The sequence below is a fragment of the Pseudorasbora parva genome, chromosome 5 (assembly GCF_024679245.1).
Source record: "Pseudorasbora parva isolate DD20220531a chromosome 5, ASM2467924v1, whole genome shotgun sequence".
Taxonomy (NCBI): Eukaryota; Metazoa; Chordata; class Actinopteri; order Cypriniformes; family Gobionidae; genus Pseudorasbora; species Pseudorasbora parva.
The window spans coordinates 34,129,417-34,154,876 of record NC_090176.1 but is presented as its reverse complement, the minus strand read 5'-3'; the positions used below and the strand labels follow the sequence as shown (position 1 = coordinate 34,154,876).

The 25,460-nt window shown below is 39.7% G+C and overlaps 1 protein-coding gene across 5 annotated transcripts in view; it reads right to left on the bottom strand.

The window, feature by feature from the left end:
* klf12b (Kruppel like factor 12b) overlaps window positions 1-23,762 on the bottom strand; it is a 74,128-nt gene extending 50,366 nt beyond the window's left edge. The window contains exons 1-2 of one of the 5 annotated variants that reach the window (XM_067443974.1): window positions 4,275-4,291; window positions 4,138-4,230 (exon numbers count right to left, since the gene is read on the bottom strand). Coding sequence is in view for 2 of the 5 variants with exons in the window: in XM_067443971.1 (XP_067300072.1) it covers window positions 3,459-3,597 (139 nt within the window). In the remaining 3 variants the exon portion in view is untranslated. Of the gene's footprint in view, window positions 1-3,458; window positions 3,828-4,137; window positions 4,340-4,377; window positions 4,494-23,589 lie in introns of those variants that run through there. The other 4 variants (XM_067443972.1, XM_067443977.1, XM_067443975.1 and 1 more) reach the window with 4 other exon arrangements.
* Window positions 23,763-25,460: the final 1,698 nt, after the last annotated feature.

Sequence of the window (25,460 nt, the reverse complement as noted above, 5' to 3'; positions counted from 1 at the left end):
CATGCTTCAGTTTACTCACTGACATGCATGAAGCCATCCTCAGCGCAGACACATATTGCATGTCATGACCCAATAAGGAATGACAAATTATTTCTCATACTATTTCATAGTATGCACCAAAGAATCATTCAGTTTAGTCTGGCTATGCAGAGCACACACCTGGATCCATCAGTGCAGTGAAGGGTATCATTAAAACAACACACTCTCTGTGTCATTGGACAGGCCCGGTGACAGACCCAACATTAACTCAAAATGTCCGCGCCTTGAATGTGCTTCTTTAGTTGTTTTTCACTAAAGCGGGATTGGGGGCAAAGCTGAACATTTGATCAGCTGGAGCCGACAGCTATGTAGACCACAGGGGCATTCCTGAGTCCCCTGGGCAGAGCCTGGTACAGATGGGGCCGGTTTGGGATTAAATCCCAGCCCACTTCTGGAGCTCTGGAGGTGTCTTTTGAGGATTTCCCATATAATCCCATCGGCAAGGTGTCCAGTCTCAGGCGAGTTCCATCAATAATTCACTATCCCCAGCCCACCTGTGCAGAAGGGCGCTAACCCTTAATTCCTGATCCACGTGGCCAGCAGGGCCCACTTGTGTGGCTGGAGAGACCGTTTTAATGGAATCCTCCAGCGCAGCGTAAAGCAGAGGTGATAAGCAACAGATAAGCTGTCCTATGATTATTGGGTTCCATTATTGAGCCCTGATTGCCATCTCGGAGCCACCGATAAAATCCTCCAATACTCTTTTCATAGGGGCTATAGAGTCAAACAATTATACTTCACAAAGTCACTGGACCAAATTAAAGGTTGGATTTTTATCAGAGTGTCTAACATTATACATAAAAGAATGATGGATACTTTCTTGGGTAAATCATGGCCATATTCCAGGATGACAATGTCAAGATCCATCAGGCTTAAATTGTGAAAGAATGATTGGGAGGGAGCATCCAGACCTTAAATTAATTGAAAGTCTTTGGGATGTGCTGTGGTGATGTTATGTCCATCAAGAAGTGCATCGGTTTTGGTCAAGATCTTGTAATGACATTGCAAGAGTCAAGCAACTGTTGTTAAGGATATGAAAAGCTTCACATCAATTCCATCAATTAGGATTAGAAGAACTGTTGCCAAACATATAACATTTGGTTTGGTTTGGTTTTTGGCTGGGGCAGTGTGTATATCTATACATATGTACATATATATATTGAGAAAATGGCTTAATGTAATTAAATACAAATACAAAGTTAACAGTCAACATCAAAAAATAAATGTAGATTTGAACCCCACCCTAAACAAGCTAAGATAAAAAGAACTGATCCATTTGATTCTCTAAAGACAATATAAGTGCTGCCTGTCTGTGCAAAATTCACCGCCACAGAGCTAGGGTGTTCTGGGTGGTTGCCAGGGCTTTGGTAGCGGTTGCTAAGGGTGTTCTGAGTGGTTTGTAGCATGTTGCTATGCAGTTGCTAGGGTGTTCTGTGTGGTTGCTAGTTGGTTACTTACTGACCCAAGTAGGGCTGGTCGATTCCGAAATTTTTGGAATCGATTCCGATTCCAATTCCTGTTTCCGGAATCGACGGAGTCGATTCCAAGAATCGATTCCGCACTGATGTTTTCGATTCCTTTTCGATTCTTCTTTTTTTAACAAAATCGATGGTGAACATAGTTCCGGAGTGACCGCAGGATACAAGAATGTAGAAAGTATCATTCTCCGAAACTTTATTTGTAAAATGATGATACATTTCCATAACTCTGATGAATTTTAAATGATGGATTCTCCTGAAATGGCCCATTTAGCCCAGAAGTAAATGTGATTTAGCCTAATAAATCAAAAGGATTGCACATTATTCATGGATGTGCATTTATTGCATGTTTAAAACTACATGACATGTCTAAAATGCATGTGCACAGTTAAGTTAAATGACTACATTCAAATAAGTGCTTGCACAGAATGTACGAGACAAAATAACCACAATATTAACAAAATCAATAATATAAGAGTGCGCAGTTTATTTGTCAATCAGATGCGCAAGCAAGTTGCGTTCATTACTATAGCAACATAGACTCGGTCATTAAGCTGTACTCTAGGCGCATTTTCTTTCAGTTATCAATGGATTAATGAAAATAAAAGAAAATAGAAAATTGAAATAAGACCCTCACATCTGCATCTGTAAGCAGCGCTCAAAACCTACCGTTGTGGACAACAGAACCATTTCACAATTTAAAATTATGGAGTTTATGTGTGCAAAATGTAGCAAACTTGTCCACGATGCAGGATCACAGAAGGAAACAATGACAATAAACACTATTAAACTAAGTGAATGAAAGGTATAGTAATAATCAGCGATATGCGTTCACATACGGCTTGATTTGAACGTTTCATACCATAAAAATAAGTCGTTAGAATTACGTTCTAGTGACGTCATCACACAATGACGCAGATAAAACAGCTGAATTGCTTTATTTTAAACTCGTAATTTGAAACTAACTGTTCAAAAGAACCTTTTGCAAAAAATAAATAGACTTCCAATCATTAGAGACAAGTAAATAAAGAGGAGTCGATTCCCCGCGATGGAATCGATTCCAAACGTTGGAATCGACTCTCGATTCCCAACGCCTTGGAATCGAGGAATCGATTCTTTTTGGAATCGATTCCCAGCCCTAGACCCAAGACATAAGAGTCTACCTCAAAGACACGGTTCTCCAAAGGATCCCTTATTCAATGCAAATCTAAGAGCTTTTTTCCCCACCCGTTTTATGGTCTGCCAGGTGAAACCCGTAAATTGGATCACTTAGCACAATTCTCCTGAGCAAGCCACACAGTTTGGGGCATTATTCAAACCTTTAACCAAAAGAATGAGCAATAATAACAACACTAATGGTGGGTTACGGAGAGCCACTAAAAAACATTTGTGGTCACTGTGACCTATAGTATCAGCAGCATTCACTAGTGTTTTGGGAAATACACAAACACACACACATATACACTCAGTGTGTATTGTAGCAAGGGTCTTAACCATAAAAGCATTAAATAACCTCATCTTTCTGGCAGAATAGCCTTGAGCAGCAGTGGCTGCCTCACAGTTTAAGGCTGAGTGACCAACATTAGCACTGTGAAGAGTCACACAGATCAGGACATGGTACCAAAGTACACACACACATACACATAAGGAATCCAACCTCCACCCACAATAGCACACACACACACACACACACACACACACACACACACACACACACAAATGCACATCGACCTCCACACCACTCTCTCCACGAGCAAATGCCTTCGCTGTCAGTTTCGGCCAGGTCTGGCGTAATTGAAAAGAACAGCCACGGGCCAGCCCACAGACCAGGAGCCCGCCACTGACAGCCAGCCATCAATACCAATGACTGTTCCTTGAGGAGCAGATGACATCCACGACACCACCCATGCAACACCCCGGCGCACACATACAAACACTTGCCTCCCGCCGCCCCCTCGCTGTCCTTCCTCCACCACTCGAGTCTCTGATTCCTACCCCAGTTTGTCACCACGGTAACTCCACTCACCGGGAAGCCTGTCATCGCTTCGGAGATACACGTGCCATCGGCAAACGCACTCATACACGCTCGCGCTCACTTACGCTCATGCATGCATGCCGAACGGGGGGGGATCAAACTTTTTTGAGAGTGAAACAGTGGGCGCTCGGAAACCTCCGACTCACTTTCCTCGCACACGCTATTCTGACAGTGTCAATATTTAACCCAGAAAACCAGTCTTAAAAAATAAAAAAAACCTAAATAAAATACACCTTTTTACAAAACACCATATATAAAAAGAGAAAAAGAGAAAAAATAAAACTCTACTGAGACTTTACAGTACATTTATAGTGTGCATAGTAGGCTACTTCCTACATATTTCAAACTGGATGGACAACACGGGGGAACATGACATCATGCTTTTTTATAATGTTTTTGACCACCTGCATTGTACGATTATTATAGAAGGCTGGACAGCATCAGACTTGTCATTTGGCGTTACACTACAGTGACAGCTGAACAAGATGCACGGAGCACAGACAAACAAGCAAGACAGAAGTATTCAAAGAAGAAAAGAAACAAGAACAGCGAGAACAGGCAAAAGAGAATAAAATATACACAGACCTGACCAGGAGCTGCACAGCGACAGAAACTGTCTTCCTTATACAGTCCTCTCTCTCTCTCTCTCTCTCTCTCTCTCTCTCTCTCTCTCTCTCTCTCTCTCTCTCTCTCTCTCTCTCTCTCTCTCTCTCTCTCTCTCTGAGTGTGACTCCCTCCCCTCTCTGCTCCTCTCAGCTGCTCAGGGCAGTTCTCAGGAAATGAATGGGAGCTCACAGAGAACTGTTGTACTTGCAAATGACTTACCACGGTCACATGATCTGCTAAATGTAGGGTGGGCCGGTGGGTGGAGGCTTCATAAGCAAGAGAAGACAATATACTCTAAGCTTTAACAGCATGCATCGAATTACACGGGGCCCCTCGTGGGAGGTTTCCGACATGTCTCTGAGCCCAGGCAGCGAAGAAACACTAGAGTACCTCCCCGTTTAGAGGGGAAGAGAGAGAGAGAGAGAGAGAGAGAGAGAGAGAGAGAGAGAGAGAGAGAGAGAGAGAGAGAGAGAGAGAGAGAGAGAATGGCTATATTTCTTAACAAAAAGTGCCCTACTTTATATACATTAATAATTTGACAATTAAAAGAGCAAAAAAAAACATTAATAATTAAAATAAAAATAAATAACAATAATTTATTAAATAAATATGATGCATTAATAATAATTAGAAGTAGGGGTAGTAGTATTGACATTTTTTGTTAAATATTATTATTATTATTATTATTATTATTATTATTATTATTATTATTATTATTATTATTATTATTATCTTACATATTTAACTTATACACTTAGTTGTTGTTTTTTTGCAATTAAGTGGAAAAAATATTTTGACCTACTGTAATATTTATCACATTTATCAGAATATTTGAAAACTTTGAAAAATTTGAATTTTATTAACAATAGTAAGATACTTCTCTGTAGAAATGTACTGTATAAAGCAATACATTTCATGCCTGTGTTACAAGATGTTTTAGTAAGAAACCGTCTGCTGAGTATGTAAATATAAAAATGCCACACACAGCTTTTAATTGGCTCCCTTTTCCATTAGTCACCAGACATTGCTCTCCGTTAGATTATGAACGCATCTCCGTACCATGAAAGCATGCATAAGGGAATGTCGCAAAGGCTCGGCGATGGTCTGTTGAAGAGGCAGCTATATACAGTTTTCAAGATGCAGATTCGCTCTTCTGGGAATCCTAATTAATGTATAGGAAAAAGAGCTAATTTGCATCTCTGATAGACTTTGTGCTCCACGCACACACAAGCTGATGGGGTTGATAGTGCTTTGAAGAATACTTATGTAAGCTTTTACTTAATGCCATTCAGAAAAAAAAATCTTTATGTTGCAGTGTAGTTTCATGTTTGAAATTCACCAAACAGTATGTGATGGAAATCTGAATTTGGAACTTTGATATAAAAAGCTGTGTAGTGGCATCCCTAAGTTCATTACCTAAATAGATTAAGTTTAATATACTGAAGTTAGGTTATATTTTTAATAATATTTTTGCACTTGAGACATTTCTCAAATCTTAAAAGAATGATGTAATATTGATTCCCACAGACTGCAAGATAATTATAAGCTATATCAATAAAAGATCATCCCGGTGAATTACATGCGGAAAAAACAAAGAGCCGTATCCTTGTGTCTGACATAATGGGCATTGAAATGTCGCTCTTCTGACGCTTTTAATTCTGATTAGCCCTGATGCTTCTTTATGAAATGCTATGCCACCCAGCTGCAGCCTCTGACAAGAGTGGCAATTTCCCCAGCAATAATGACATCTCGAGGAAGCAGTCCCGCTCTGCCCGCACACCCAGCCCAGCCTGGCACACAAAGGGTCCTGGCATGTCTTGTAAAGGGCTGAACTGGAATCAGGCGTTCCAGTGGGAGGGTGAGCCATGTATGGAACTCTGCCAGGGAACATGGCCCCATCATAGCTCCCCTGCAAAGAGGAGAAAGAGAAAGAAAGATAGATAGAAAAAGAGTGAACACCCTTGATTACAGCTGTGGCAAAGAGAGGACCCAAGGCGATTAAGTGGGCTCCGATGTCTATGTTTACCACGGTTAACTACACAGCAGGCAAACAGTTGTTGTAAGGTGATAAGATTAACAAAGCACATGTAGGCCAATATATACACATTTACACAGCAACCATAAATGACATGCTAACAACGATTTTGGTTCCACCAGCATCAATCCTACTCTACATCACCATTAAAAACACATGTCTACAAGGTCCACTTTAAAGGGATAGTATGCCAAGTTATTCTCTCTCAAGATATTCAAACCTGCATGACTTTCTCTCTTGAATGCAACACAAAAGGCGTTGTTTAACAGACTATCCAAGCTGCTTTTTTTCTATACACTGAAAGCGAATGGTGACCCTAACTGTCTCTGGTCCAAATGCTGTTCCCTTTTGTGTTTTACGCAATAGAGAACCGCTTTGAAGATTTTTTCGTATTTTAGAGCTAACAACCTTTTAATGTTTAGATAGTGACTGCGGATATGCTCTATGAGGTGACTTCAAAATATCCTAGTGTAAAGAACTAGCTTTTGATTAGGGCAATGGTGGGCCATCAATAAAGTATGTACTTAGCGATCTACGGCAGAGTGCAGAAGCTGGGAAATGCGTTGATGGTGCATTAGCCACACAGATTTCCCGGCTGCACGAGAGACCTGTCGCTGCGCAATAAATGCATCTCCTGCTGGGTAACTTGCCGCTCTCTTTTAGCCTGCCCTGTACGTTCTGCACAGAACAAGAAAAGGAATTACTTCACACCATTTCACTGTCAAATTTGACTGGAATATAAATATCGTGACATTATGTGAACATCCTTTACAGCTGTAAATGAGAACTGTCACTACAATAATAGATTTTTGATTTTGCGTACTGACTAAGAGCCTATTTCTTGTTCAATTTAAAATGAAATCAATCGCAAAGAGATTCAAAGTGAATAGTGAAATAAGATTATACAGCTTGATTAGAATTTCGATTACACAAAGGTCGGTCCAGCACCCACAGTAAATTTAGCAGCTAATGTGAAAATTATATTCTTTACAGGTGATTTATATTCTTTACATTTTTGACAAAACTCTTTCTCAGTTTGAAAGCTTCCAGGAGCATAATATCATCACCATCTCACACCATCATTATCGCCACAGTATTTTTTCTTATACATAAGGGTCTATTCATAAAAATAATCAATCATGTTATATTTTTAATATATAATACATATATGTTTTATACAATCTGTTAGATGTGAGACATAAGCTGTGGTTAAGTAGTTTATGTTTAACAATTTATTGAATCTGACCTGCTTCAGTTATTAAAACAATATGGGAACTTTTGTGGATGAGGTCATGCTCAGAGGTCTACAGCTCAAATCAAGCCAGAAGATCTGTGAAAGACAGGTCTTTTATAACAGGGTGTTCCTCCATGCAGTCTGGTCACTTCAGTTCTATGGGCTCTGATCTCTTAAGTGTGATGAACAGCATGCTACAGTTCTGGGCAGAAAGCTCATGTTTCCTCACTGGCATGCTGATTCAACATAAGATTGGTCCCAAATGTTTAAATACTACTCTTTTTAGGATTTATAATAAAAATATATATATTAAAAAATTGTGTATATATATATATATATATATATATATATATATATATATATATATATATATATATATATATATATATATATATATATATATATATATATATATATGTATATATATATATATATATATATATATAGTTATATATATATAGTTATATATATATATATATATATATATATAAATATTAATATTTATATATATATATATATATATATATATATATATAGTTATATATATATTGTTATATATATATATAGTTATATATATATAGTTATATATATATATATATATATATATATATAGTTATATATATATAGTTATATATATATAATGACATTGGTTTCAATGAAGGCCTTTCTGTTTGATTTCAACAAAAATCTTCATTTGTGTTCTGAAGATGAACAAAGGTCTTAAGGGTGTCGAATGACATAAAGGTAAATAATTAATGACAGAAATTTAATTTTTAGGTGAACTGAACCTGAGCCTGTGTGAGGAGAATCAAAGTGAAAATCCCACATACTTACACTACACTTACAGAAAATCAGAGAACTGTAGTTTTTATTTTATTTTTTTCATTTTTTTAAGCAAACTCCCAGAACACCCGAGAAGGGTCCAGCTGCGGCTTGGGCATTCCCGTCATGAAACAACAACACCTATTGGGCGTGCCTGGCAGCGTCTCTTCGACCAATTGCGATGAGTTTCTCAAGGCTCATGGGTATGATGTCACATGCGTTATTTTTCCCCCCAAACCAGTTCAGCGGAAATGCCCTGCAACCGATTTTAAACATTTCATTTGGCCACGTCAATCACAATAACGATTGCCAACACCTAACCCTGATCTTTAAACCTACCCATCACAAGACACATTCTGCGTTTTTACATTTTCAGAAAAACATAATTTAGTACGTTTGTAAATCCATTTACATTGTAAATCCATTTACATCCATTTACACACACACACAAATTCACACACACACACACACACACACAAAATGGTTAGTTTCGGCGTAGACATACGCAGAATCACATGCAGAGGTGATGGATACGCGGAATCACACGGCGTAGACATACACGCTCAAAATGCGCACAGATAACACGTCACTTGGCTTTGGAAAGTGTCGTGTAACTAACTAGCGAATGTTGAACATAATCAGGATGTTGACAGTTAGCAGTTCAGCAGAAGAGGCGATGAAGAAGAAGGCGGCGCTCCAGTCTGCGAAAACGGTAAACCCAACCAGCAGGATTATGCCCATTTGGGGCCGCAGTTGGATAATATTGGAACACCCTAGAAACCATTCATGACACCTTAGCAACCACCTAACAATGGCCTTGCAACCACTCAATATAGCATAGCATCAAGAACATTTTCTAGAAAATCTAGAAATTCGGTTCTTTTGAATGTTATGGAATTTTTACAGTTAAATTTCCACCCATTTGTAAGCCAAGTAAGGACAATAAACCAAAAAAGGACATAGAAAATAGGATCAGGGACTTATTGGGGTCAATAGTTTAATCTCTTTAACTACAGTAGTATAAAAGCACATTAAATAATCTTTGTGTGAAGTCTGTGCTGCAGTCTTTCTGGCTAACAAGTATTATTTCAGTAAATGTTCTTCAGTATGGAGTTCAGAAGCACATGACTTGTGCATGCTCGGGGGCCAGGGCTCTTCAGGAGGCGCTGTGTGTGTTTGTGTGTGTCCACCTGCATAGACCCAGGCTGTAAAGAGGGGGCTCTGACTGGTGTGGCTGCAGGGTTTGAATCGGGTCTGCATCTATGTGTTGTGGCCAAGGTCAGCGCATCACCGTGGGGCAGAAGCAGAGGCAGGGGCAGGAGCGGGGGCGGCTGCCTAAACACCACCACTACCTCCTCTGTGTCCAATAGCAACTGCATCTGCAGAAGCAAGAAGTGTGCACACTGTGGGCTGCTGCCAACACAGGCACAAACACACATTAAAACATATAGATCATAGCTGAGGTTCATGGATATGTACAAACACACAAAAGTACTGGAGAAATGGACCTTTGTATAGGACAGCTGTGAAAGTATCAAGCGAGAGCGATGTGTTCTCAGAGTGCAGGCTGGGTATTAAGTGATCTCCGCTCAGATCCATTACCTGGATCGTTTTCCCTCACAGGGTCTGACTTAGCAAAGGCGGGGCTGACATTTAACCCCCAGCAAACTGCTACCAAAGTCACCTGAGTATTGCAATGGGCGTAGATACGACTACCCAACCCCATTAATAAATAATATACGGTCATTTTCCTCTTCTTGTTGGTAATTTCAAAGGCTACAGTGGATAATTTAGCTAGCAAGGTTTGAGATAAATGCTTTGTTCCAAGACCTAGTGGACTCTCTACCAAGGCAGCTTTTTAAGGCATCACAGTAATGCTTTCAATAGTAGTCAATGTATGGCTATCAAGATTCCTTGATAGTCATATTCTGAGACGTGATCACATAACCTTTGTAAAAAAAAAAGGCATATTAAGAATTTACTGCGACAAACTAAAGCTCCTTTCACACTGGATGTGATTTGACGTATAATTGCATATATTTCATGCAATTTTATTTTTTGAGCAGCTGTTTGTGTAATGAATATCCACCAAAACAAGAATATACTGCAGTCAAAACAACTTGAAAAAAACATTTTCCACTTCAATGTCGATTTATCTTGCAGCGACAGAAAAGGCTTCAACCAATCACATACAAGGAAACAAAGGCGACGAAATGTCCAATGTCACTAGCTATTCAATCAACATTAACCTTTGCCAGGTATCGCATTTATATCACAAGATTACAGCTCCTATGGGTGTACATGCAAGTCGCTGTAGGCTACAGACAACAATAGCATAACCTTTTAAAATAAAACTTTTTTCTAAAATAAAAAATACAAACAAAATCAAAGATTCCAAACCTAATTGTGTCCGCGACTGTGGAAAGTGAATGTGTTTCCGTCAGTACGACTGTGACACATAAATGTTTACATTGTGACTCAACTGGAAACATAGCTTGAAACATAGATCCTCCGGATCTATTGGTTCCCTGAGATGTGTGGTTTGTCTCGTCATATGCGGCACTACTGTCTTTGGAGGAGCTTCTCAAATTGTCCCACAGACATTCGAAAGTAAGTGCGGAACTGGCCATAATAAAGTTTAACTCCTATACAAGAGTAGCCTACTCCCCTTCAGACTGTCTGTTTTTTTTTAAATATAATGTCATATAATGCCATTTTTGTACAAGTTAATATAATTCTTTAGTGTCTAAATGAAAAGTTTGTAATATACTTTAATTAAAAATTCTCATAAGTATTGTAAGAAAACACTCATTTTACCTGGTCAAAAATAGCTCTGTTTTCAGCAAGCCATTTCAGTGCATGCGTCTTTAAATGATAATGAGCTTTGCTCACCCCGCCCATTTGTTCTGTGGGGCGTTTTGAGGACACATCTGTGCAACCGTATCTATGTCGAACCCAGAATAAGATGACGGCCCCAACGAAGTTTGAAGATTAAGGCTCGAACAGGACATTTCTAAATGGTTGTTTAACGTAATGTCACTTTGATGTGTTCTTACCTTTGAGTTTACTGATGTATATGTATAGTTCATTGACAGATTGATATTACAGCTAATGCCAATGAAAATGTTTTTTTGGTAAATGTATGCTTGCCAATGATGCGTAACATTATCTATGCAGTGTAACTGTTTTTTACAGTAACAGACACCGTTATAAACCATCCACAAAAGTAAGCTTAGTGTGGTGTTACCACGTTAAATTTATCACCAGCGTAAACAGTTTGTAATAACACAATAACCATAAAGCATTGTTCTTTAAAAAACATGGGATTATGAATTATATTGACAATGTCATACATACAGTCATGGTCAAAATTGTTGGTACCACTGGTAAATATGATCAAATATGGCTGTAAAAAAACAAACTGCATTGTTTATCCTTTTGATCTTTTATTTAAAACATTCACAAAAATCCAACCTTTCATTTAAGTAAAAGAATTGAAAATGGTGGGTAAATCACATTATGAAATACATGCTTTTCTCTAAAACACATTGGCCACAATTGTTGGTACCCCTAGAATTTTAAATGAGTAAAATATTTCTGAAGTATATTTACATTAATATTTACATTTTTTAGCACACCAAGGTGACAAGGAACATGAAATTGTCCAGCTAGGATGTCTTGTTTCACAGGAGTATAAAAATAAGGAGGCATAAAAGCCTAATTCCCTTAATCATTTATCACAATGAGTGAAGCAAAGAATATAGTTCTGATGTGCAGCAAAAGATTGTTGAGCATCACAAAATAGAAAGAGGCTGTAGGAAAATAGCTAAAGCATTGAAAATCCCCATTTCCACCATCAGGGCAATAATTAAGAAGCTCTATATAACTAAAGATGTTACAAATCTGCCTGAAAGAGGACGTGTGTGTATATTGTCCTAATGCACGGCGAGGAGGAACGTTTGAGTGCACAACGACTCTCCAAGGTTCACAGATGGAGAATCGCAGAGATTAGTTGAGTCTTGGGGTCAGAAAGCCTAAAAAAAAAATTAAACAACCCCTACATCACCACATGTTGTTTGGGAGCGATTCATGAAAAATCCTCCTCGCTCATCCATAAACAAACTCCAGCATATTCAGTTGTCAGACATGACTGGAAAGTCAAAAGGGACTTGGTTCTGTGGTCAGATGAAACTATAAAATAGCTTTTTGGCAGCAAATCTACCAGATGGGTTTGGTGCAAACAGGGATAAAAAGTACCCCATGCCCACGGCTAAAAATACCACTGGATCTTTTATGTTGTGGGCCTATTTTTTTGCTGGAGGTCCTGGACATCTTGTTCAGATACATGGTATCATGGATTCTAGCAAATACCAACAGACAAAAAATCTAAACCTGATGGATTCTGCTAGAAATCTTATAATAGATCAGGATTGGATCTCCCATCAGGACAACGATACAAAACAAACATCAAAATCAACACACAAATGTGTTACTGAGCACAAAATGAAGCTTCTCCCATGACCATCCCAGTTTCCTGACCTGAACCCTGTAGAGAATGAGTGGCTGAACTGAAGAGATGAAGCACCAACATGGATCTGGGAATCTGAAGGATCTGGAGAGATTCAGTATGGAGGAATAGTCTCTGATCTCTTGTCAGGTGTTCTCCAAACGTATTAGGCATTATAGAAGAAGACTCAGAGCTATTATCTTGGGAAAAGGAGGTTGCAAAAAGTATTTAATAAAAGGGTACCAACAATTGTGGCCAACGTGTTTTGGAGAAAAGCATTTATTTCATAATGTGATTTATCCCTGATTTTCAATTATTTTACTTCAATGAAAGGTTAGATTTTTTGTGATTTTTTTTTAAATAAAAGATCAAAAGGATAAACAATGCAGATTTATTTTTTACAGCCATATTTGATCATATTTACCAGGGGTACCAACAATTTTGACCACGACCGTAGAAAGTATGCAACTTACTAACTAACTTACCCTGTAAACTTTAACCGCATTCATTGTGAAACGTGCAAGCGTATCAAACTACACTCACTTCTTCTGGTGCAGCAGAAACATGAATAGTTGGTACCAATCCTTTATTTAGGAGCAGCTTCTTAGCAAAACCTGCTGTATAATTATTTGATTTTACTGGCTCGATTTGAGACATATAAGGAGAACAAAACAAAAAAACACTTTTTGTCGTTAAAGGATGGTTGTGTACAGGCTCTGCCAACACACATTTCTGTACAATCAACTTGTAAAAGTGCATGTACCATTATATGATCCTTTCATAACCCTTTAATCTACTGAAATAAAATGCGAGGTGTGTTTCCTGGATTTAAATTGACACCGCATGACTTGCGAAGTTGCTACCTATGTCCAGCATTCCACATTAGTCAGATGACAGTTAGGATGCTGCCTTAGAAGACTGCTGCCTATGTAGGCAGTATACAACATGGCCGTTCTGGAACAGAATTCGTTAAATATGGTTGTATAAATCCTCTTACTTTTCTTATGAAACATAAATACTATAGGAACTATGTACTAGCACTAACTGCAGAAACCATAGTTACTTTTGGTCTAAGCATTGCAATAAGGACTCCTCCATGGTTTTACCTGCTGTTGCTATGGTCTTAACACAAACACCACAGTTTAACTATAGTTGCTATGTAAGAACTATGGGCAGTTTTCATAAGGATCTGTTTAGGGAGTTTCAGCTGAGTTGTGCAGTGATAATCAACCTGTCATGAGGACCGATAACAGCCCCTGGCATCATCCGAATGGCCAAATACTGTATACAGAGCGCGCCCATCACCCAGCCACACGGACACAAGGGAGAGCATTGGGTTTGTGTTGAACCTTTTGTTGCTCTTTCCCCAGCCAGCAGCCTTGGTTTAGTAGAAGAGAGACCTCCCCTTGTTTCCAAGCAGCTCCACCCCTCCCACCCAGGCTCAGGGTTGGGAACAGCCAGTGCTGTTCATTGTGGGGGCTTTCGGTACACGGTGGAGGCTGCCAGCAGGTAGCCATGGCAACAACATTGCTTTCACTCTCTACTTTTTTGTGCTTTAAAAGGGGACTGTGGAGAATTGGAGGGGCCCTCATCACAGGCCAAATTAAAGAGGTCACAGTCATTTGCTGGCACCAGTTGAAATAATCATAGAGACGGATGTGTTGCAAAGCAACGGTGAAATGGAGGGAAAAAAATGAGCATATTAAGCAGACAGCTCGTTCAATTGTAATATGATTAATTTATGTTGCAAGTGGGAAATTGGAAGAGAGATTACAAGAAATGCATTTGTCAGTAGAGTTCTGCGTAATTACAAGCATTTTGAATCAGCATAAAGAAACCATCGACTTGGTTGGATATGCAAACAACTAACTTTAACGAGAAGTGCAGACAATGAGCTTTATCCTCAAATCAAAAGATAAAAGTGCTATTTATACAACACTTTGTATTTACAATCAGAAAAGATTGACTGGTCTGAATGCATGATTACAGTGTTCTGTGCATATTTAGATTTTTATGAAATTTTTACTTGCATACTGTATGAGCCAAACCTTATAATCCAGATCATGTATATTTACATTTTGGCAGGAGTTACAATTCCACAAGCCGCAAAACCCTCAACTCTGACTGGGTCTATTTCCTGTATTTTCATCAGCTTTTTGTGCCTTTAACTCAGCACGGGTGTAAAACAGGAAAACCGATATCACTGTAAAACTCTGGAATGTCTCATATTGGTGAAGGCTGTTTTGACTTTATGATATTGACCAGGGCAAGTCACTCAAAGCTGCTTATTTTTAGTTGGATTTTTCTGAACTTAATCAGGAGTGGGATTTGATTTATTGCCAATGTAAATCAAGCACTCAAAGAGGTGCATGCAGCCAAGACTGGGGTGAATTACTGTAAAGAATATTACAATTAGATTACATCACAACCAAAACATTTCTATTTTTACATGCTGATTAAACACTATTTGTCATATCAGGAATTTCCATTAGAAGAGTCCAAAACTGGACGTAAGGCTTCCCGCTCACGCAAGAACAATTAGCTCATGAGGACATTGTTATAGTAAGATTTTTTTTCAAAAGTGTACAGTTAAGCTCTTATACAATGGAAATTTGGATCAGTGATGTGACACTCATAAAAAAATGCAGTTCATACATATAATGGCCTGAATACTCTCTAATATGATGAGCAATATATTGTATATTTTTGCCATGCATAAAGTAAAAAATGTCCAGAAATAATGAAGAAAACCTTATTTAATAGCTTTCAATAATGTTTTGTTATTATTTCTTAGGGGAAAAAAAATATTCTAAAATAACCATCACTGCTTACGAAATGTTACGTTCAAAATCTTATGGCCATGTGGTGCCATTTGTCAAAACCATATGAAACCAACATAAATACAATGAGAACATGTCAGTATGTTTTTTTTTTAATGTTTTCCCTTTTAGTATACACACTTTTTACATCATTCACGCAAAAGAGTTTAATTAGGGTGTTTTCACACCTGCCTCATATGGAGCATTTGTCTCGGAACCTGGCATGTTTTCTCAGTTCGTTTTTTGTCCATTTAGGCATAAACAGTATTAACATGGCTCTCAGGCACAGATCTGCAACAAACCAATCGGTCCAAGATCGCCTGAATGAGGTAGTCATTGACTTCAATAGTATTTTTCCCCCATACTATGTAAGTCAATGGGGTCCCTTTAAGGCCAACACGTTCTCACTCCCAAGGTGTCAAAATCCGAAGCATGGTCAAGTGCCTTCCGCGTCACAAAGAAGACGCTAAAGGTGCCCCTAGGCGTCATTTTTCGACGCGCTGGGTGCTCCATTCATTTCAATGGGAAACCTTTGGCGTCATACACAGACGGATTTAATTCTTTGCGTTTGTAAAAGCAGACAGGATTTTATTAATATTTAAAGGCTACTTTTATATTTTGGAGCAACTAACCCAACTCCTACCTTACACCTACCCACATCTTAACAATATAAAACACATACCAGGCAAATAAATGTACAGTCATTGCAAAATCTGACCAAAGCAGTATAAAAGTATTAGCTCATGTTGCATTCCAAGTCTTCTGAAGTCATACGATGTCTTCATGTGAAGAACAGAATTGATCTTGATGTTTTAATCACTGAAATGGTGATCCCGCTGCCCCGTGAACGAACTTAATCATATCTCATTCAAATAATTTCAAAAGACTCATAAACATGACGCAATCGGTCACAAGACACAGGAGAGCCAATGACATTTTACAATCAATGCTGACGTAATGACGCAATTGGTCAAAAGACGTATGAGAGCCAATGCAATTTCACTATGAAATCTGAAGTACGGGCGGCAATATTTGAAATTTGATGTGTTCATGATCTTCGGCGGATGGAGATGCTGATCGCTTTTGGGGATTTTCTTCATGCAAATCAATCGTTTGGCCTTGGAAAACTTGGATTATTTAACTTTTTTGAATAACTCGTGGATGCAGTCGTATGTTATATCCTGTGTTTTATATCATGTTCACACAAATGGGTAGGTTTAGGGATGGGGTGGGGTTGGGTTACATGTTAAAATGTGTCTAAATAGCGTAAATAAAATAAATGTAAATGAAATCATGTTAAAATGTGTCTAAATTGCATAAATTAAATAAATGTAAATGAAATCATGTTAAAATGTGTCTAAATAGCGTAAATAAAATAAATGTAAATGAAATTATGCTTGCTGATTTAATTGAGAAGCACACTCCAACATGTCATAATGGCAAAATTATAAACCAATAAATAATTTCAATAAATAAAACAAAAAATAAATTATTTTCCATTCCCAGTGCATCTGTGTATGACGCCAAAGGTTTCTCATTGAAATGAATGGAGCACCCAGCGCGTCGAAAGTCTATCGGACTACCCTGCACGTCGAAAATTGACGATAAAGGTACGCCCAGCTCGTTGAAAAGTGACGACAAGGGGTCCGGGTCAAGCGTCCATATGTGACGAGTTGGGTGTGAGAATGTGTTGTTAAGGTAGCAAGCCTCAAATGTTAGCAAAGAATAGCGTAATCTTCTAGCCTAGAAATCTAGACGCATCCTAGCGGCAGCAAATCTAATCTGCCCGCGAGTGTCGTCTAGCAACTCTCAATACCCTTCTAAGCTGTAATCCCCTAACTCTTGCCGGGCCAATCACATCGTGTATAGAGTCGGTGGGTGGGGCCATAATGACGACGGCCGAGTTGCATTTGCGTGCTTCTAGTAAACACAGAAACTGGCGAACGGCGGTCTTTCGAATCAGCTTTGACTGCAACTCTGAAAGACTTGGAGTTAAGCTTTTCTCTCAGAAAAGAACAAAGAATGGCACTGAAGTCATTCTTAAAAAGGGAAGATGTGTTCGGAGTTTTGCCGAGCGGATACGGCGAATGTTTAATCTATCAACAAGCTCTGTGTCACCTTCGTTGGTCTGGTTGGTTGTGTAGCGTATCCTATCGCGTGCAGAGGGAGTTTGAAAGACAACTGTTTACCCCTCGGATTGAGCCCTGTCAATGGTGAGTTTCCAGACCAAACTTCTTGATGTGGGTCTGGCTTGTCAGGCTAGTAATCTTCAACATGTTTGCTTAAACTTGTTATGGATTAAGCTATTTTTAGTGTTTACAGCTGAAAAAATGCTGTTTTATAAGAAAAATCACAGCCAATTGCCCAACAGGTAGGATTCCATTTAGGATTTCACTTCTCATTCATTCCTATGGTATCCACAAACAGTTACTGACTGTAGTTATGTTTCGACCATGTTCATTTTGAACAAATCTTTAATATGGGAATGACGATTTATCTCAGAGAAGGGCTGTATCCAAAATTGACCCAACACCCTAAATCACTTTTCCCTATATAAGTCAACTAATATAGTTCACTTGAAGGAATGAATGAAAACGAGTGAGAGAATTTGAACACTGAGTGTGCTGGAAGGTTTGCCGCTTTTTAATAGTTTGTTTGCTTTACAAAGTGTACAAAGTGTAACATGAATAATAATACTTATTATGATTATATTAACTGCTTTTTGTCTGTGATTTCAATTCTTAAAGTCTATGTCTTTAATATGAAATATAAGCTTTTTATGCATCCACATATGGTGTATTTGAGTTCACTTTCATGGGTTCACGCGACGCTGCGAAATGACGCATATGGAGTACGCCCATGGGCGTGCAGATTGTCTGAAGCACTTATAGAATCACGGCAATTCATTGGCTGATGCCGCAGCGCCGCCCCTCTAGCTCATCACTTTTGAGCTATACTGGCGTGCGCGCCATCTTCTCCCGAGATTTCTCTGCCTTCACGAGGCGGTAGCATTGCTCCCTTCGTGCGATTTATCTGACCCTTAAATACTGGATTTAACCCTTTAAGTATCACCCCCCTTTTGGGGGGTAGAGCTGAAAAGGGGATGTCCAGATTCAAATTAATCTAATTATGGAATGGCTTGGAATATGAACCTAATTTTGGGCTTACACTTGGAAGTTTTTGTACATGTAGAAGAACATGTACAAGAAATGTACATGTTGTATGTACATGTTGTACATAAAGATATTAATAAAATTTAAAACAAATTAAATTTAAGTAAATTAAATTTAAAACAAAAAAGTTATAGATGATTGTGCTTTCCCCCCTCATATCCCCCTGAGACAAGAGATTTATGCATTTTATTTCTGGAAAAATTCCTCCTATTCCTCATAGGAGGAATGTTTGGCAAAAGACTAGCTGTAACTACAGCCAGCAGAGGGAGCCATTTCCGTATGTTTTGAACCCGTGCATGGGGGATGGGAGATCACACTCAGCTCGCAGGGAGAGCTCAGCTCGCAGCTACAGGCATTCATTTAAACAGAGCTATGACGTTTGTAAGTCTTTTAGCAATGTAAGTCTTTTAACTTCTTAAATTAATTTCTATGAAAGTTAAGCTTGCAAAGGCATGAACTGAAACGCGCCAGACTGAACTCGCGTTGTGAATGTATGCCGCGAAAGTAGTCGCGATTACCTCAGCTCTCATCACGAATGCTCATTCAGCTCATGTATCTGACTCCTGCAGTAAGTGCTCAGTGCTGTGATACTCACGCGGTGACTCACTCATTATATTGAACAGACAAGTTCAGTTTTTAATTGTAATGTCTTCTCCAACTCAGTCACAGTAATCAAGTTGTTGGCTTTGGGAATGGCCTCACAGGGCAGCGAAGCATTCTGGGAATTGTAGTCTTTCATCCCCATGAGACCAAAAAACATTTTCTGTCTTTTCTCAGTCTAGAAGGCACCAAATTTAAAAATAATTTCTACATTTCTACACTCTCTACATTGATGACTCAGTTTAAATACAGATTCATCTTCCCAGCGCTGAAGTACCCCTTTAACTCCAGGCAGGCTTGGTGATCACTTTTTTCGGATGTTTTGATATTGTTCTCTCGTACCACCCGAGCTCTAAAAACATCAAGCTTGATGCTTCATCTCACATTTTTGACCTCACCCGTCTACTCCCAAGTGCATTTTACCTGAGAGACTTGTTGTCTCCACACTCACATGGGAGATCGAATTGAAGGTCAAATCGGCCTTAGAAGGGGTAACACCTCTGCCCAATGGACCACCGAGTCGATTATTCATGCCAGAGGGTCTACGACCCAACGTTGTATGATGGGGTCATGGTTCCAACATGGCTTGTCATCCAGGAGATAATCGAACCGTTTTTTTCGTCAGACAATGATTCTGGTGGCCATGTATGGCTCGTAACATTCAGGAATTTGTTTTGGCTTGTTCCGTTTGTGCCTTTGGTAAGACTTCCAATCGGCCTCCAGATGGGTTAACCGCTTTAACCACTGTCTGTCCCTTTGAGACCCTGGTCCCACATTGCGCTTGATTTTGTTACCACCCTCCCAGGGCAAGACGGACGTTTTGATGGTCTTTGCCAATTCACAAAGGTGGCTCATTTCATTAATTTACCTAAATTACCTTTTGCTAAGGAGACAGCAGTGGCTGTCGTACATCACATCTTTTGTATACATGGCCTCCCAATAGATGTGGTCTCCAACAGGGGTCCCCAATTTATATCCAAATTCTGGAGAGTTTTGTAGGTTACTGGGAGCAACTGTAAGTCTGTCCTCGGGGTTTCCATCTCCAGTGCAATGGTCAAACTGACCGAGCCAACCAGGATCTTGAGTGTGTTATGATGTGTGGTAGCCAAGACAGAGTCCTGCACAGGTTCAGGCTGAAACGGGTGAAAAACCATCCAACTGTGTCGGATACAGGTGCGGGTCAGGTCGGACAAGGGGAAAACACGGGTCTAACATGGGTTTGAAACAGTCACGTGCCAACGTAAAAATGTATGCATATTTTTAGGAACACATGGAACACAGGAACACAAGTTCAAAACAATATCAGGTTATTTATACTCGCGCCGCCGTGTGCCCTCCCAGGATTCTCTCACTTTCAAAAAATCACACAAGGCTTCAAGGGGGTCGCACACCGGACGCAAAGCTCAGCATTAGTTAACCAAAAAATGTAAATTCTGTCATTAATTATTTACCTTCTTACTGTTCAGACCATAAGACAGCCATTCATCTTCAAGATATTTTTGTTGAAAACAGGTGACAATATTTTAATTAAGGGACAAGAATAGTTTTTGTGTTTCAAAAAACTGTTTCCTGAGGCTTCGGATCTTAATGAATCGGCACATTGATTCATGATTCGTGTCAAACCACCAAACTGCTGAAATCACGTGATTCACGTGAACTGCAGTTTTGATACACTGATTCATAACGCTCCAAAGCTTCACGAAGCAGTGTTTTGAAATCGGCCACCACTATACAAGTCGTTTGTGGCGAGGTGAACATGCAAGAGACATGGTCTCGGTCTCGCTGTCCCGCTTCTCTCTTCTCGTCTGCCCATACCCTAGACACGTGAGACGCAGAGATTGGGCCCCCCGGGGGGAGTAGGCGCTGTCTCGGGTGTTACCCCCTGGCCTGTGAGGGGCAATGGGGGTATGTGGCGAGGTGAACAAGCGAGAGACATGGGAGGAGCGAGCGAGACTGGGGAAGTGATTGCGAAAGAGCGTCACCTGCGAGCCACACCGGTCTTGAGTCCTCTCATGAGGGAGCTCGGAGGCATTTAAGGACGAGCGACACCAGTCAGGGACGAGAGAGGACCAGGCCTGGACTTTACGTTGAGTTTTGTTTATGTTTTGTTATTTGTGTGCAGGCTGTCGTCCGTGAGGGGCTGCCCGCGTTACTTTCGTTTTGTTTATTGTTTTGAATTAAAGTTAATGAACGTTTGCCAGTTCCTGCCTCCTTCCTTCCCATTTCTACGAACTTTATTACATCGTTATTCAGAGTTTTTTGCGCACAAAAACTATTCTTGTCGTTTCATAAAATTATTATAGAACCACTGTAGTGAGATGGACTTTGTAACAACCACTTTAGTACCTTTTATGGGTTGAGAGAGGAAATGTCATTGCTGCCAATGGCAGCCTTTCTGAGCCTTCGGATTTCAACCAAAATATATGAATTTGTATTCTGAAGATGAACAGAGGTCTTACTGGTGTCAGACGACATGAGGTTAAGTAATAATGATAAAATTTTCATTTTTGGGTGATCTTACCCCTTTATAAAGAGTTGGATGTCACATGTTGGACCTCATCAGCACATATAACTTCATCCAGATACATGAGGGGTATGAGTGGAAGACAGCTTTTGTGACCCGCACAGGTCACTACGAGTAACTCGTCATGCCGTATGGACTGGTCAACGCCCCCTCCTTATTCCAGAACTTCATGCATGAGGTTCTCCAGAAATATCTCCACCGGTCTGTACTTATCTACATTGGTGGCATCCTTGTCTACTCCCGGAGCATGGCCAAAAATTCATCAACCCTCAGAGCAGTTCCTTAGTTATTGCATAAGTAACAATGAAATCCATATGGATGAGGGGAAAGTGGACATTGTCAAGGACTGGCTCACTTCAACCCCCATCAAGGAGCTCCAGCGCTTCACAGGTTTCACATTTACAGACAAAGCTCTGTATCACTCTCACCTGCTGCCCCTCATTACCGGACCTATTTATTTGTGTGTCTCACTCAGTCTTGTTGTCAGATTGTTGCAGTGTGTCCTGTGGGTTTACTGCATGTTTCGTGTTTCATTGTGGGATTGCCTCGCCCCTGTTCCGGTTCCAGCCGACCGTGTCTGCCTGTTTGCCTCCCTGCTTTACGGATATACATCTAGTGCCCTACTGTTTTCCCTTCATGGACTGAGCTGCTTACTGCCTTCTGAGACATTACTGTTCTGATCTACTGTGTGTATTGAGAGTAATAAATCATTTTTCAATTGCAATTGAATCCTTCTGTTCTTTCCTGCCAGCACTCACGACAGGATGTGTCCACCACCAGAGTAGGAGCGGTGTTGTCTCAGTAGCAGGGGACCCCAGCCAGATTCCATCCATGTGCCTTATTTTCCAAGAAACTCAGCCTGATGGAGGTTAACTATGACATTGAAAACCAGGAACTCCTTGCCATCAAGCTAGCCCGAGAGGAGTGAAGACATTGGTTGGAGGGTTCTCAACATCCATTCACAGTGCTTACGGAGCACAAGAATCTTCAATACTTAAGAGAGAGAGAGAGAGGGTCTGGGACACTGCTCACCATCAGCTTCAGTGGGCAGGATGACCTTTTTAGATCTGAAGCTCCATCCTATCAACCGGGTCAGAAGGTCTGGCTGTCAACTCGGGACATCAGGATGTGCCTGCCCTGCATGAAGCTGAGTCACAGATATTTTGGCCCCTTTAGAATCATCAAAAATATCAATCCTGTCACATATCAGCTTCAACTCCCTCCTCACATTTCATGTGTCCCTTCTTCATGTGTCTCCACAGAACGTGGCCCAGCAGATGAGCCCCCCTTTCCATCGCTCCTCTAGGACGGCACTATATATCAGGTCCAGGATCTTCTGCACTCCTGGCGCCGTGGTGGTATCCTGGAATATCTGGTAGACTTAAAAAGTTATGGACCAGAAGAACGATCATAGGTTCCCAGGGATGATATTCTAGACCCAACACTGACAGAGGCCTTTCACATGGCACATCCTGATCATCCAGCACCCAGAGATAGAGGTTGGCCACCACAACGTTGGGGTCCTCAGCCCTCGGGAGAACCCATGAACTTACTGTAACAGATCTGCCAGGTTCCTGCAGAAGCCAAACCCAACGCACACCCTCTCCTGAATACTATTCGCACACACCTGCACCCCATCTACACCCACATCAGCACACCCATATAAAGCAAACACCTCAACTCTGTCATTTGCCATTTGCACGAAGTGGACACTTACCTTTTTCTCCATGCGATATCTTCCAAGTCAATTCTCCAGCGTTCATCTTGTGATTCCCTTCAGTGTCCTCCCTGTCTCCGCATCACCTGTGTTGTTCCCTGCGTGTCCCCGCTCTGCCAAACCATTGAAGTGCGTGCATCTTTCAACCTCTCCAATTTATCCACACTCTCCAGTCCCTGTAAAATTCAGAACTTTGATTATTACTCTATCAAAGATTCCAACTCTCTACCTACCTACCTACCTGATCATATCCATATTGTTCTATTGTTTTCAATAATTATACTGCTATCTCTGTCTCTGAGTGTGCTTCCGTAACAGTCATAGGTGTACTGTGACCAATAAGTGGACAGTTTTATTCACGTAACTTGCCTTGTGAGAGCAAAATGTTGCCTAGTGAAAGCGAAGTCAAATGAACCGATAGCAGAACCAAATAAACAATTTAAGTCCCTGTGTCTGACTTAAATCTTGTAAAAATAAATAATTAATGCCTTAAAATAGCTTGAATGTTACTATATACCCATGCTTCATTTAGTATATGTGGATCCATTGATATGCACATCAGTACATACCTCTACATAATCCCACCAGCTCGGACTAACTGACTTACTCTGTCAACTGTACTAAATGCTAGACAGAGGAAAGTGGAAATAGCTATTGGTTTAATTCAACCATATATGTTTGAACCAGAAACTGAATAAGAATTAACCAGGCTTACCAGGCTTAACCAATTACCTTAGTTCTACAGAAAGCAAGAGCACCATCAGTTGATACTGTAATAATATCATATTGACGAAACGATTTGGTAAACACTACAGTGCGCATATTTGTGCTATGGAGAACGTCATATGTTTTGAACGTGTTTTTGCAGCGGTAAGCACTGTAGCCAATCACAGATTTGTTTGATGTTTCAACATTATTTGTTGTTCAGATATTCCTCTAAAAGAAAAGTATTATCTGCATGCAAAATGACCCACATTCAGTTTTGGCCAGTGAAAATGTGTACAATTGACCATTTTACTCATGGAACCACATTAAGATTTTTTAGAACCAGAATCTAAAAGGATATTAAGACATCTTTAATACTTCTTGAGTTACAGGCCTGAAAAAACTTGGGGCAAAAAACTAAAGTGCTTTTTCCCTATTTTTTAACTAGCAACAAAGATTACAAAAGTCAACAGATATTTCTAACAGACCTACCAATCTCTGTGTAAAAAATAAAACAATGAAGCTGCCATCTTTTAAAGTAATTTTTACCCCCTGTAATTTGGCTCCAAATCTAAAGGTGAAAATTTTAATTCCTCTATAAAAAGTGGATTATTCAGTCAATATATGTTCATCATGTTGGCTTTCATCACTATTTATGTTTGTCTTCAGAAAAAAAAAAATTAACTAAATCTTTGTCTTTCGTACACTGCCACTTTAAGGTCACAAAAAGCTCAGCAATGGTGTTAATTGATTCATTTGCACATGGTTTGTCTTAAAGTATCATATTAAAACACCACATAGACATTTAAAATTAAAACTTGATTTTCACCACAGGGGGTCTGGCACCATCAATAACAAGTCCTGATGCTGCTACAATAAGAATGACATCCACAATTTTGCATTGTCCACTGATCTTAAACCAGCAGACCTCATGTTAAACTATGAGATATTACATCCCCATTGTTTTATCTGTTGTCAAATATGCTAATTCATGGCTTATATAGAACAAATTTATACTAAGAAAATGAAAGAGAACGCGCAAGCGAAAGGTTTCATCAAGTTACATATGACTTTTCTTCACAAGCCTAAAAACACTAAATCACTTGCAAGCAATGGCATCATTCTACCCCATTTCTCCCACCTCTAAATTTAATTATCTTTCAGCA